The sequence below is a fragment of the Hypomesus nipponensis genome, chromosome 13 (assembly GCF_054491055.1).
Source record: "Hypomesus nipponensis isolate SF chromosome 13, ASM5449105v1, whole genome shotgun sequence".
Taxonomy (NCBI): Eukaryota; Metazoa; Chordata; class Actinopteri; order Osmeriformes; family Osmeridae; genus Hypomesus; species Hypomesus nipponensis.
The window spans coordinates 9,599,279-9,611,896 of NC_140373.1; the positions used below are offsets into that span (position 1 = coordinate 9,599,279).

General features: G+C 46.1%; 1 protein-coding gene across 2 annotated transcripts; it reads left to right on the top strand.

Annotated features, from left to right (window-relative positions):
* The first annotated feature begins 98 nt into the window (after positions 1-98).
* dclre1a (DNA cross-link repair 1A (PSO2 homolog, S. cerevisiae)) lies at positions 99-11,450 on the top strand. Of its 2 annotated transcripts, XM_084669506.1 has the most exons (9): positions 107-787; positions 903-2,300; positions 2,403-2,536; positions 4,925-5,043; positions 5,277-5,420; positions 6,116-6,261; positions 7,281-7,435; positions 8,687-8,828; positions 10,503-11,450. In XM_084669506.1, the coding sequence occupies exons 1-9, from the start codon at positions 370-372 to the stop codon at positions 10,670-10,672; spliced, it is 2,826 nt and encodes a 941-aa protein (XP_084525632.1). In that variant the 5' UTR covers positions 107-369; the 3' UTR covers positions 10,673-11,450. The 2 variants fall into 2 exon arrangements, with proteins under 2 accessions (XP_084525633.1, XP_084525632.1); XM_084669507.1 differs by lacking the exons at positions 7,281-7,435; positions 8,687-8,828; positions 10,503-11,450 and adding an exon at positions 6,619-6,948 and having other exon boundaries at positions 99-787.
* Positions 11,451-12,618: the final 1,168 nt, after the last annotated feature.

Here is a 12,618-nt window from a genome sequence, read left to right on the forward strand (position 1 = left end):
ACATATATCGTAATAAACCGCTACAGATTGTTCTTATAAGATGTTATGAAAATATATATCAAATGTCTCGAATCTACTGCAGTGTTTTGTAACATTGCACAACATCACACTGTACTGTGTGGCGGTAAATTTCGGTGCCGCCTGCCGAACTTCGAGACTCTGCTATGAAACATGTTTTCATAGGAACGTGGAATATCGGTTTTACGCATTGTGGTGGATTGTAATTTAGACTACATGGAGATTGTTAACAGGAGACGGGTAATGCAGCTCCATGGCATGTTAGCAGCCATGAGAGGAAAGGTTGAAGTACATCAGACGTTCCTCATTTCCCCCCGCTTTTGAGATATTGTAAATAGTTTGGTGTCCGAGATGTCAGAAGTAGACGATGAAAATGACATCTGGGAATATAAGCCTCTCCAAAAGAAGAGACGAGAGACTTCTGAACCGTCCAATGGAACGATGCCTAAGAGAAGACGAGTCTCCAAACGAATACAAAAGGGCGAGATAATGGTAAAGAAAACAGGGAATAATGCCCTTTCTAAAAGCAGAGGTCCCAACGCAACAGAAACTGAGTGTATTGGTAAAGACTCCACACCAACTTCAACTGCCACGTCTACACAGTCAAAACAAATTGACGGGACCGAACCAATTGACAACGGCGACGATGAGGTATTGACTCCTGAAGATTTCTGTCCTGTGTGTCAGATGCCATTCTCTGTATTAGTAGTCCAGTCCCAAAGGTGGCATGTAGCCGAATGTCTTGAAACCCCAGTGGATGAGAGCAAAGGTATGTAAAACATTTCAGACCTTCTTTTAATGAAATATATAATAATGTTTATATTTAATACCAACTTGACCTCTTTAGTCCTCTTGATTCCCTTGTTTTTTCCTGATATGGATAGAATGCCCAGATGGAACCCAGTGCTCCTCCACAATTCCAAGTCACTACAAGAGATACAACCACACGCTGCTAGCTCACTTTCGAGCGACAAATGACCCAGCCTTCATCAGTCTGTCTCAGGATAGGACATCCAGTGAAGTCCCCAGCGGCAACTCTTTGGACCAAGAGAACCAGGGCAACACCAGTTTAGTATTGGAGTGTTCCCAGAACAGTGCAACAGGGCTCCCCACTCAAGGCTCTCCCAGTAGCACAGGCTGTGGAACCTCTACCCCCTCAAAGCTGACTAATGCTCTTTTGCTTTTGAGGTCACCTGCACCTGAGGACATCAGGAAAAAGAAAGGCTGGTCACCTTCTGTCAGAGGTGTAAAGTCTGCCACATCACAAGAAAGCAAAATGGAAGAACCGACCCCCATTGTTACAGATAGGGAAAGCCCAGCTATTGAAGGAGGCTTTGTCAAAGCAAAGCCTTCTCCTTCCAGTGATGATGGAATCTCATATCCTCCTCTCTCTGAATTCCCTACGGATCATGAAATCAGTGGTGGCCAACCAAGAAAACAGCTGTTTCCAAATAGTTTGTATGAAAATGAGAATAACGAATCAACCATTCTATTCAGTGACGATCCATCACTTGATGATGAGGCTCTGTCAATTGATGACGAGCTCCTTTCTGACATATCTAAATTTGAATCAAACGGTGACACCCAGGTGATGTCAATTAGCTCATTAGCGGATAACAATCACCCTACGTTCACAGCTGCTAAAAATGGCCTTGCCTCCCCTTTGAGACCTGCAGTAGAAAACACTTCAGTTCGCTGTAGCAGAACCAGCCATAGACTCCAATCCCCACAGAGTATAGTGTTAGAACAGCTCAGAGAACACATTTCTAGCACAAACAGCAGTAACGCCCTTCACGCCGAAAATGTAAATGCATCTCCAATAAAAACAGAACAAACTTCAGCAGCGCCAAAGAAAGGGCCTTCGTCTCCTAAGATCTCTTTAACTCAACTGTCTCAAGCAAGCACGGCACCCGGGAAGGGGCCGGGCAAAGCAGGACCATCCTCTGGCCTCAAGCAGACAGACATTGGGGTGTTTTTTGGGCTCAAACCTCTGAAAGAGCAGGCTGCTGAGAGTGTGCTGCCGGAGCAGAGTTCAGCTCCAGGGTGTGCTGAGGCCTCCAGAGGGAGAAGGGAGCGCGGAGGACGGCAGAGGAGGAGCAGGGGGCCCAGCGCTGACGTGGTCCTAAAGGTGGAAGAGATCCCCGACAATGACGGTACCCAGAAAACTCAGGAAGGTGGAGGAAGAAGGGGATGGGGAGGAGGCAGGAGGTGGAGGAACAGGGGGAAAACGGATGGAGAGGCAGGGGAACCCAGGCGATGTCCGTTCTATAAAAAGATTCCAGGCGAGTTCATGTCTTGTTGAGTCATGGTATTTAATTAAACAACTGTTGAAGTATTATTGAAAACTAATAACGTTTTTTAAATGAGAATTTTTCATCCTCCAGGGACCAAGTTTGTTGTGGACGCTTTCCTGTACGGGGCGATAGACGGCATCACTGCATACTTCCTCACCCACTTTCATTCCGACCATTACGGAGGTCTGAGGAAGAACTCCACGTTTCCCATCTACTGCAACAAGGTAGGCCTGCTGTGGTCGCTCAGCACAATCTACCTGCTGTTTCCTCTGCATCAGTAGGGCACGGCCCCCAGAGGTAACTGTTAACTGATTAGAATCCTTGCCAGTGACTATTTCAAACCTCTGAGGCAATGCTGTGTTGTAAAAAGGACAGCGTCTTCAGATGAAGGTAGATTATACAGGACAGACGTGTTCCTGCCAGCATTGATGGTGTCGCACTGAACGTGGTCAGGAAATAAAGACGGATGCATGCACAGGACTCTAGCCAAGAATACACATTGGCAGCAAGAGAGCATTTAAAAGATGTATGAACGCCTTTGGGAACTGTTGTGAACACCCTTGTCCCTTATCCTTTCCTGAAAAAAGGACATTTGTCTGTTTGGTATGAAACTGAAAGTCGACTAAAATGGATACATATGGAAAATAACGATCTATATTTGGCCCATATTTCCCCCCAATGAAACTACACTCTTGCTCAAACTGTAACAACTGGCCACTGAACTGAAAACCTTTTGTGCTTTAGATTCTTAACTTGAGTAGTTTTACTGTATATGACATAAACACCATGGAGTTGTAGGATTTACCCATGTTTTACCCCAAGTCTATTGTGCAGCATTTCCAGGATAGGTCAGTTTCTCTCATGAGTCATGCCCTGCTAACATGTTCCACTAGCAGTCCTCGGGGGTTGAGGCTAAAACAGGACAGTGGCCTGAACAGAGGTTTCATGTGGACAGGCCCTATTTCTTTCATCATAACCCTCATGAAAAATGAACATGCTGAGTTCATGCTGAATTCATGAACCAAGTTTTAATATGCCTTCTCGTATAGATTTAAAACAACTCCCTTGGCTACCCTTTACAACAACTACCCACTTTGATTTCCAGTATTAAAAGATTTGAAAGACATAATATTTCTTTACAGACAAGTTAAGAACAAAGACCCATGTCTATCTCGACTTCTCTAGGCCCTGGAGCTGTCAGTCAAAGCACGGTACTCGCTTGAGTTTAATCAGTTTGTTTGCTTTTGTGTAAATGCAGAGAACTAGACCTTCAGAATCCATTACTGACAAGCATTAAGAGAATCAGAAGGGATTTTATTCGCCATGAATGTTTGCACAAACAAGGAATTTACTTTGGCAGGGAGGTGCATACATTAAACATATAGGAATATTGAAACTTAAATATGTGGACTAACTATACAAAAGGAGCAAAGTCTAGCTAATACTAAGGGGATTTAGAATAAAAAATAAAATAAGTAGCCATCATTTACAATCTAACCTAAAAATACAGATGGTGCAAAGAGAAGGATACAAGGATACAATAGTGCAAATTGCAATGTGCAGGGTGTCATTGTGCAGATTGTGATTTAAAGTCCGTGAGTCCTTAGCCTTTCTTAAGGTGGCCAACAGCGGATGGGAAGAAAATGTTCTTGTGGCGTGAGGTTTTGGTCTCGATGGACCGCAGCCTTCTGCCGCAGGGGAGTAGCTGGAACAGGGAGTAACAAGGGTGGGAGGGGTCGGCCACAATCTTCCTCGCTCGCCTCAGGGACCTCGAGGTGTGCAGGTCCTCGAGGGAAGGCAAATTGCAGCCGATCACCTTCTCAGCAGCGTGGATGATACGCTGCAGTCTGCTCTTGTCCTTGGCAGTGGCAGCAGCGTACCAGGTGGTGATGGAGGAGGTGAGGATGGACTCAATGATGGCTGTAGAAGTGCACCATCATTGTCTTTGGCAGGTTGAATTTCTTCAGCTGCCGTAGGAAGTACATCCTCTGTTGTGCTTTCTTAGTGAGGGAGCTGATGTTCAGTCCCCACTTGGGGTCCTGGGAGAGGATGGTGCCCAGGAAGCGGAAGGACTCCACAGTGTTTACTGGGGAGTCGCACAGGGTGATGGGGGTGAGTGGGGCTGTATTATGTCTGAAGTACACAACCATCTCCACTGTCTCAAGAGCATTGAGCTCTAAGTTGTTCTGGCTACACCAGGTTGTCAGCTTCCCACCTGTAGTCAGACTCGTCCCCGTCAGAGATGAGCCCAATGAGGGTGGTGTCGTCCGCAAACTTTAAGAGTTTGACAGACAGATGATTCGAGGTGCAGCTATTGGTGTACAGGGAGAAGAGCAGAGGAGAAAGGACGCAGCCCTGAGGAGATCCGGTGCTGATGGGACGTCAGTCAGAAACTTGTGTTCCCAGCTTAACGCACTGCTTCCTGTCAGACAGAAAGTCTGTGATCCACCTGCAGGTGGAGTCGGGCACGTTCAGCTGGGAGAGCTTGTCCTGGGGCGGGGAGGATGGTGTTGAAGGCAGAGCTGAAGTCCACAAACACCAGGCCCACAGTTGGTTTTCTGACCACAGATGGCAGGCTGACAGCTGCTTTAACGGCTGTCCCTCACCTTCAGATCACAGGGAACCTGGTGAAGAGCAAGCTGAGGGTGGAGGAGCGCTATGTTCACATCCTGCCCATGAACACCGAGGTCACAGTGGATGGAGTCAAGGTCACCCTGCTGGAAGCCAACCAGTGAGTATCAGAATCGGGCTCAAATTCTACGGCCATATCGGAAGCGTAAACAATTCAAAATGCTTAAGTGGGGGGATGTCTGTTTTCATCTCTGATTCGTCATAAACATGCCACGACCTGTCCAGCGCTACCAGGGGTCCAGAGGCTCCATGTGAATCTGTAGCCCTGGCGCCAGTGAGTTACCCCACCAGTGGCTGTTCTGCCCTCTCACCTGGTCCCCTCTGTGACCGCAGCTGTCCGGGCGCTGCCATGCTGCTCCTGCGGCTGCCAGACGGCCAGACCGTCCTCCACGTGGGAGACTTCCGAGCCGACCCCTCCATGGAGCGCTACCCTCCGCTGCTGAGCTGCAGGGTCCAGACCCTCTACCTGGACACCACGTCAGTCGCTCGCCCGCCCGCACATGTGAACACTCTAGAAATGTCACTCCGCGTTTTCTTGATGTTTTCTTTTGTCAGGAGACGGTAAATGTCTCCCCTGTTTTTCCAGAGTAAAAAAAAAAAAAAAAGAGCCATACAGTGGCTAGACCACTCCATCATGCAGCCGCGTCATCACGGCTGCTGTGGCCCTGAGTCAGCCTCGAGTTCAATTTCTGCCCTCCACTGTGACTGCAGACCCGAGTGCTTTATTCTGCTGTAGACACACGCACACACACACACACACACTCACAGAGTCTGTGACTCACGAGTCACAGACTCGTTCTCCTCCTGAAATGAACGCTCTCCCTGTGCCTTCCCATCACAGCCAGCGCTGTCCTGGAGCAACGTCGGCTCATTACCTCCGCTCCACACTCTGCCAGGCACCCTGATTTGCACACACACGCACACACACACACACACACACACACACACACACACGTAGACTTCAGAAATCTTCAACTGTTTTCTCACTCTGGGCCACTCCTCCCTCCCTCCCTCCCTCCCTCCCTCCCTCCCTCCCTCCCTCCCTCCCTCCCTCCCTCCCTCCCTCCCTCCCTCCCTCCCTCCCTCCCTCCCTCCCTCCCTCCCTCCCTCCCTCCCTCCCTCCCTCCCTCCCTCCCTCCCTCCCTCCCTCCCTCCCTCCCTCTCTCCCTCAGGTACTGCAGTCCTGAATACACCTTCCCCAGTCAGCAGGAGGCCATCAGCTTTGCAGCCAGCACAGCCTTTGAGCACGTCACTCTCAACCCCCGCACACTCATAGTCTGTGGCTCCTACTCTGTGGGGAAAGAGAAAGTCTTTCTGGGTGAGTGGTCTGGACTAGGAGTGTGTGTGGAAAAGCCTTACCCTGTAGACCAGTCTTCAGGAAGATGATTGGGCAGTTCTGAGATTGGAGGGCAGAGATTTGTGCAGAGAAGTGTGTTTTTTTTGTGTGTTTTTTTGGTGCCTAACCAGCCTATTTTAGATTGGGAATCTTGCTGTATAGAATGTGAGAGGATGTGGATTTGCACTCTTGGGGGTATTTATGTCGAAAGGATTCAGTATTTAAATTTTTGGGGAAACATGTATATGCCTGACTATTTCAATCTATAATGTTGGTGGCACGCCATTGTATTCCGCTTGGGTTTGAGTTTTCTCCTGTTTCTATCTGGCTGTCCTGTAGATAATAATTTGAAGGGGCAGGCATGTTCTGAAAGGGGGGTTCCATGGATTGTTTGTGGATGAGTTGGAAATGTCAAAGGCGAGCTACTTCATCTCCAAGATGCCCTTGGTTTCAATGAGTTATTTCCTGCCTTTTGTGTGAGGCCTGTATCCCCTCCTCCCCTCCACTTCAAACAAACGCTTGCACAACACATGCACGCACGCACGCACAACACACAGACACACGCAGGTTCTTAAAGCTGAGAGAGACCATCCTTCAGTGAGTGGAGAAAACACTTAAGAACCAAGGACGCTTTTTACAGAATTAAAACTGGGCTCAGATCAGCTTCTTCTGCTGAGAACATGTGTATTTAGAATAACTTCAACAATTACTACTGTATGTCTACAGTGAAGTTAAGAATAAGTTTGGCATTGAATCAGTATACATATCAGTATTGGAAATTATGGGGGGGGGGGGGGGGGGGTGGTGTCTGTGTGTTCTATGTATCTTCTCCAAACGAAATCGCTATATAAAAAATGTCACAAAACGACGTAGTTAAGGCGGCAGGCGTGTGTTGCTTAGGCAGCCGCCTTAGCTGAAAAGTGCCGCGGGAAACCCTGGTATTATGTTGTAAATGCAACCATTTCTTGTAGAACATAGCTCTGACCGTCTGTCCATCCCAGCTCTGGCAGAGGTCCTGGGGTCTAAAGTGAGCATGTCCCGGGACAAGTTCAACACCATGTGCTGCCTGGAGTCGAAGCACATTACACAACTCATCACCACAGACTGGAGGGCCGCCCAGGTCCATGTGCTACCCATGATGCAACTCAAGTTCAAGGTCGGTTCATCAGCATGCCCCACTTCGGAAGTAACACATCCCATGGAATGTGTTCATTGAGCAGATGCTTTTACCCGAAGAGACGTATGGGGGATTTGAACCTGTGAACACTTGCTCTGCAGTCAGGGGCTTTAGCGCTGAGCTCTACCTGGTACATGTTGTGTGTAAATAGTTGTAGGGTTTGACTCAATTCCTGTGCATTACCATAGCATAGCAGTTCTTGTTTGGCAAAACTAGCCAATGACTTGAAACTATAGAATCTGACGGTATAGATTAATCGGTTTTGTTTTTGTTCTGTTTATTGTTTGAAAAAATACAGTTCTCAGGGTTGACATGAGAGGTTCTGACTTAAATGATGCCTCCCGTTTTCAGACAATAGGGTTAAATACTGCATTTTCCCTGGATATTTTGACAACCAATTAAGCAACCTCATCCATTTCTGCCTACTGGTTGTGTATGCAAATCTAAGACCTGAAGTTTAAACAATTAATATGCTAATTCATTTAAATGACCGCGCTGCAAGCACAGCATCTCTCTCTCTCCAAAGGAGTACAACATTTCAAACTGCCATCTGCAGCTCTCCAGATAGTTATGAATGCTGGGACAGAGCCATGACCAGTCTTCACAGATGTGCTGATTCAAAACTTGACTTTTTTTTGGTGGTGGGAGTGGGGGCGGGGGGGTGGGGCAACGTCCCTGCCATGCATGTCTGAAGGAGATACCCTGGGACCAAACTACAGTACCCACAATGCAGTTTGAGCTTTGAAATGCATCTTTTGAGACTTTGCCACAATTGTTATGAATATTTATTCAGGCTTTCATGTCTGAATAATTTCGCTGCGATAGGAGATTGACACGCTTGTGTGCAACAGAAATTAATTGAATGCCGCAAATGATGATTCATCATAAATGGCGTAGTTGTCTCATTAGCAAATTATTGTGGTTTCTGTATTCCCTGAGACACGTTTGATAAACACTTTGCAAAGTTTATATCCTGCTGTTAGTGAAGGGAAACCATGATTCAGATGTGAAAGGCCTACCTATCCCCAAATGTAGTCCAACCTTTGGACTACAAAAATTAAAAAAAATTCTAATTTATACCCTTCATGTTTCTTAGAAATACATGTAAACGTTGTTGTAGACGTCCTGTACAAATGTAAAATGCAACAAAAGATGAATACTAAACAGTATAATAGGTTAAGGTGAGGGGAAGCTTCACTATTCAGATGGTGTGTCCTGCTGTCTTTCCAGAACCTCCAGGCTCACCTGGGCAGGTTTTCGGGGCAGTATGACCAGCTTGTAGCCTTTAAGCCCACCGGATGGACCTTCAGCCAGAAGGTGGATGTGGTGCAAGACATCCGGCCCTACACCAGCGGCAACATCTCCATCTATGGTACGTGTCAGTGTAGCCCAGTGGTCTTCAACCCTGGTCCCACAGGCCCACTGTCCTGTGTGTTGGAGATGTTTCCCTGCTCCAACACACCTGATTCACATGAATGGTCATCAGGTTATCGTTATCATCAGGCTTCTGCAGAGCTTGATAACGACAATTCATGTGAATCGGGTGTGTTGGAGCAGGGAAACATCTATAACGTACAGGACTGGTCTAGATTGGAGACCATCCTCATCACATTTTTGATTAATAGGGTAGGATCATTGGTGTGCCAGGTCAGTGTCTAGATCAAGTATATCTATGAAAGTATACATCAAGTGTAAAACTAGCACTGATGTCCATGTATCTCCTGCATTCATATAGTTAAATAATGATCTGATGTGTGCCCACACTTCACTTTCCTCAGATTCCGTTTCCTTCTTTGCCGTTTGGTAGACTCAGCTGGATCAGGTATCATGTCCAGACGGCATGTTCAGTAGGCCGTGACTTGATCTGATATCAGTGATTCAGCCTTTTTCTTTCTCCCCTTCTGGAAATGTTTAGACTACCCAACAACCCCATCCGTCCAGCACGTAGCAGTGCACACTCAGCAGCTGAGGGAGGTGACCCAGAAAGACGCACGCAGCACAACCCATATGCAGTTCTGCAAACTCCCGATTTTTTTTTAAATGTCCACCTCTCAGCACCTCGCTTTCTCTTGCTTTTTCTCTCCTTCCGATGTCTGTGTTGACCGCTCGCTCGCCCGCTCTCTCTCGCCCGCTCTCACTCTCTCGTCCTACGGATTGGTAGTCTTCCTGATTGGTAGTCTTCCTGATTGGTACAGAAGATGCGAGGCATGGAACTCAACCCAAACCAGAAACGTCACAGGTTGCTTCAGCACATGTTAAGGTTGTATATCAATGGTTTTGAGATCAGGAAAAGTGATCTCTCAGACCAATACTCTTCTGAGCATTGTTTTTCCATTAGCAGTACAGCCCCCCCTCCCACACTTAAACTCCTAAATGAAAACGACTCTAGAATGAAAGAAGATCGAAGCCTTTTCAAAATGCGCCGCTTGACGTCACCTCGCCTGAAGTTAACATCTGCACCGGCCTCACGGTTTTGGCCATTTTTCAAGAGGTGTCATTTGGAAATGCCTCCCACAAGCGCAGTCCCCTGACAGGACCAGTTGGCGCTCCCCCCAGACTGCCTTAATGCTGGCTTTCTGTATTCCGTGGGAGACGCACAGCTGCTGCCGCCTCCCTCTAACCAAACACATACTTATTATTCATTGGACTTGATGGCTCGTAATAAGGGAGATTAGGAAAATCGTCGTTTAGCTTTTAGTCTAAGAGCGCATCCATAATTGAGGAGTCTGAAGAGTTCTCGTCCTGCTCAACTTTTTCTGGACCTGGAAAATGAAATGAAATACTTTGAATTTAGGAAGGAGGATGAAGGAATGATCAGGGGATCTGATTAGAATTTTTCCTGTGTTGGTCTGGGTGTTGAAAGTGTAGCCCCCAAAACATGGTGGCCTCTACAGGCCAGGTAGATGGGGCCAGGTAGAGGGGGCCGCGTGTGTCTTGTGGTGTTACGGGCTATTGAGTTTCTCCCAATGCCAAGAAAAAAGCCACTTTATCTCGTTTTTTTGGCATCAAATTTATTGTCTGAGTGAGATGTTCTTTTTCCTTCCAGGTATCCCCTACAGCGAGCACAGCAGCTTCTTGGAGATGAAGCGCTTTGTGCAGTGGCTGCGACCCCTCAAGATCATCCCCACGGTCAACGTGGGCAGCAGAGAAAGCCGGAAGGCCATGGACACGTTTTTCAGCGAGTGGCTGGCGGAGGCGAAGGCAAAAGCAATATGAATCCATAATAAGAGCAAAAAAGTTGAATCCATATAATATATATCTATGAAGTGAAGTCTGGCTGTGCCTCCAGTATTGACTGAAATTACATTTGACGACCTGACTGCTTTTAGGAATTGTGACCTCAGATGAAGCCTCTCTGTAAAACCGATTGTATTTCATTTCAAATTACATGGTCACAGGTTGAAAGAAGGTAATCTTTTACTTCAGTTGCCATGGTCACCTTTCATTTTTAACTGCCAACGGAGGAAACTTGTGCTACCTTGAAATACCTAAATATAGTGTTCAATCTTTCTCCTTTCTTATACTGTCCAGTATTTGTCCATTTTGATTAATGGAAGTTTTATATGAATGGAAATACATGTGTATCTGATGTCAAGTCATTCTTTTGTCATTGGGTAAAATGTCATTTCTTATCTAAGGCTGAAATGCTGAGATTGGAAATGTGTTGAGGCAAATGACTATCCCTGTCATGATATTTAAAAGGTAAATCTTAAAAGGTAAATCTTAAAAATAGCTGGAAAGGTAAATCTCAAGAATGAAATATATCTGTTGTATTCATGCATTTGTTCAAATAGTTGTGAGCAATATTGACACGTCTTAACTCAACTGCCTGACAAGTGATTTATATGTTTTGGGGTATTACAAACTATTTTAAAAAAATGTACAGGCAAGTTTATATATTCTGGCATTTTTTGTATCATAAGCCTTTTTATGTGTAAATGTATACTGTGTCAGTGTGTGTGTTTGAATATCTACAAAATGCTTGCAACTGTGATATGGCAATTAAGTGAATGCTTTCTCATCCAACTTTTATAATCCAATTTGAGGAAGGTCGTTTTATAATGTATTCTTAATCATCAAGAACTTTGATGATTCACTGTAGAGGTCAGTAGATGCAATTAGGCGGGGTGCCCCTGTGACACAAGTTATGCATAACATTTAGTGAATATGATGGATCTCGATGGAACCAGTCGTGACGTGGAAATGTCACCGGAAAAGTTGTAGGAATTCTTGGTTTTAGAAACCAGACACTGAGGGGGTGTTGTGACTGGACACTGGCAGTTGGACCAAAAACCAATCAGGATTGACCTTTAGCAAGACAGGAGAGAGCGTGTGTGGATCAAGCATCTAAAGGTGCTTTTAAGTTCATCTACACACCGTATAGGTCCACTGTTCATGCATTGGTGGTGGGGATTGCACAGACAGGGCATGTGATGGTGTTAACTGAACATAGACTAAGCTGGTGTTGTTGATTTAGTTTAGTACCTTCCCTGATATGCTAAGCAGTGGGCCGCATGCAGGGAGCCTCTCTGACCACACATCTTTCATCCCCCATCACGGTTTATCACACCTCCTCTTTACAAGGGGACCAATCAATGTAAGGACCCTCCAATTACACACCCTGCCCACTGCCATCTTGAGGGGATTCTAATTGTAATGCTGGTCTCATTCATTCTTTACTAGCGCATGACATTTATCAGAGTTCGACCAGGATCCCATCCATTGGAGTTTAAGACCCAGAGCTTAATGGAAAGCCTGTCTTATCTTGACTGGAAGGAGTGGCTGTGAGGACACATCTAAAGCTGGGAGAAGGAGCTCCCAGGCATGGTGTTCATGCACATATCCTGCAAAAGTCACTCTGAAGCCTTAAAGCCTCAAATGAAGGCTTTTTTTTCTCCACTTGTTACACATTCAAGCCCAAGTTCCAAGTAAGATATCAGTTCTGCCTTGTACCTTATCAACCAAATATGGTAATACCAACATTCTAAGGTCTGAACTACCCATGTGTTGCTGTTTCGTCCCATCCTACACAAGGACTGAAACCGTTAAGTCCTTCTTTATCTTGGTGTAAGTCAGCCATCTACTGGTTTGAATTGTTAAGCCTTATTCTCAAGTTGATGCGCACATTTTCCAAATGACTGGGAACACTACATTAAATTGTT

Bases quoted from the DNA above. Each gene is read 5' to 3' on its own strand.
- dclre1a (XM_084669506.1), top strand. From the start codon at position 370: ATGTCAGAAGTAGACGATGAAAATGACATCTGGGAATATAAGCCTCTC. The intron at 6,262-7,280 runs GTGAGTGGTCTG...TGTCCATCCCAG, and splicing joins GAAAGAGAAAGTCTTTCTGG to CTCTGGCAGAGGTCCTGGGG. The intron at 8,829-10,502 runs GTACGTGTCAGT...TTTTCCTTCCAG, and splicing joins CGGCAACATCTCCATCTATG to GTATCCCCTACAGCGAGCAC.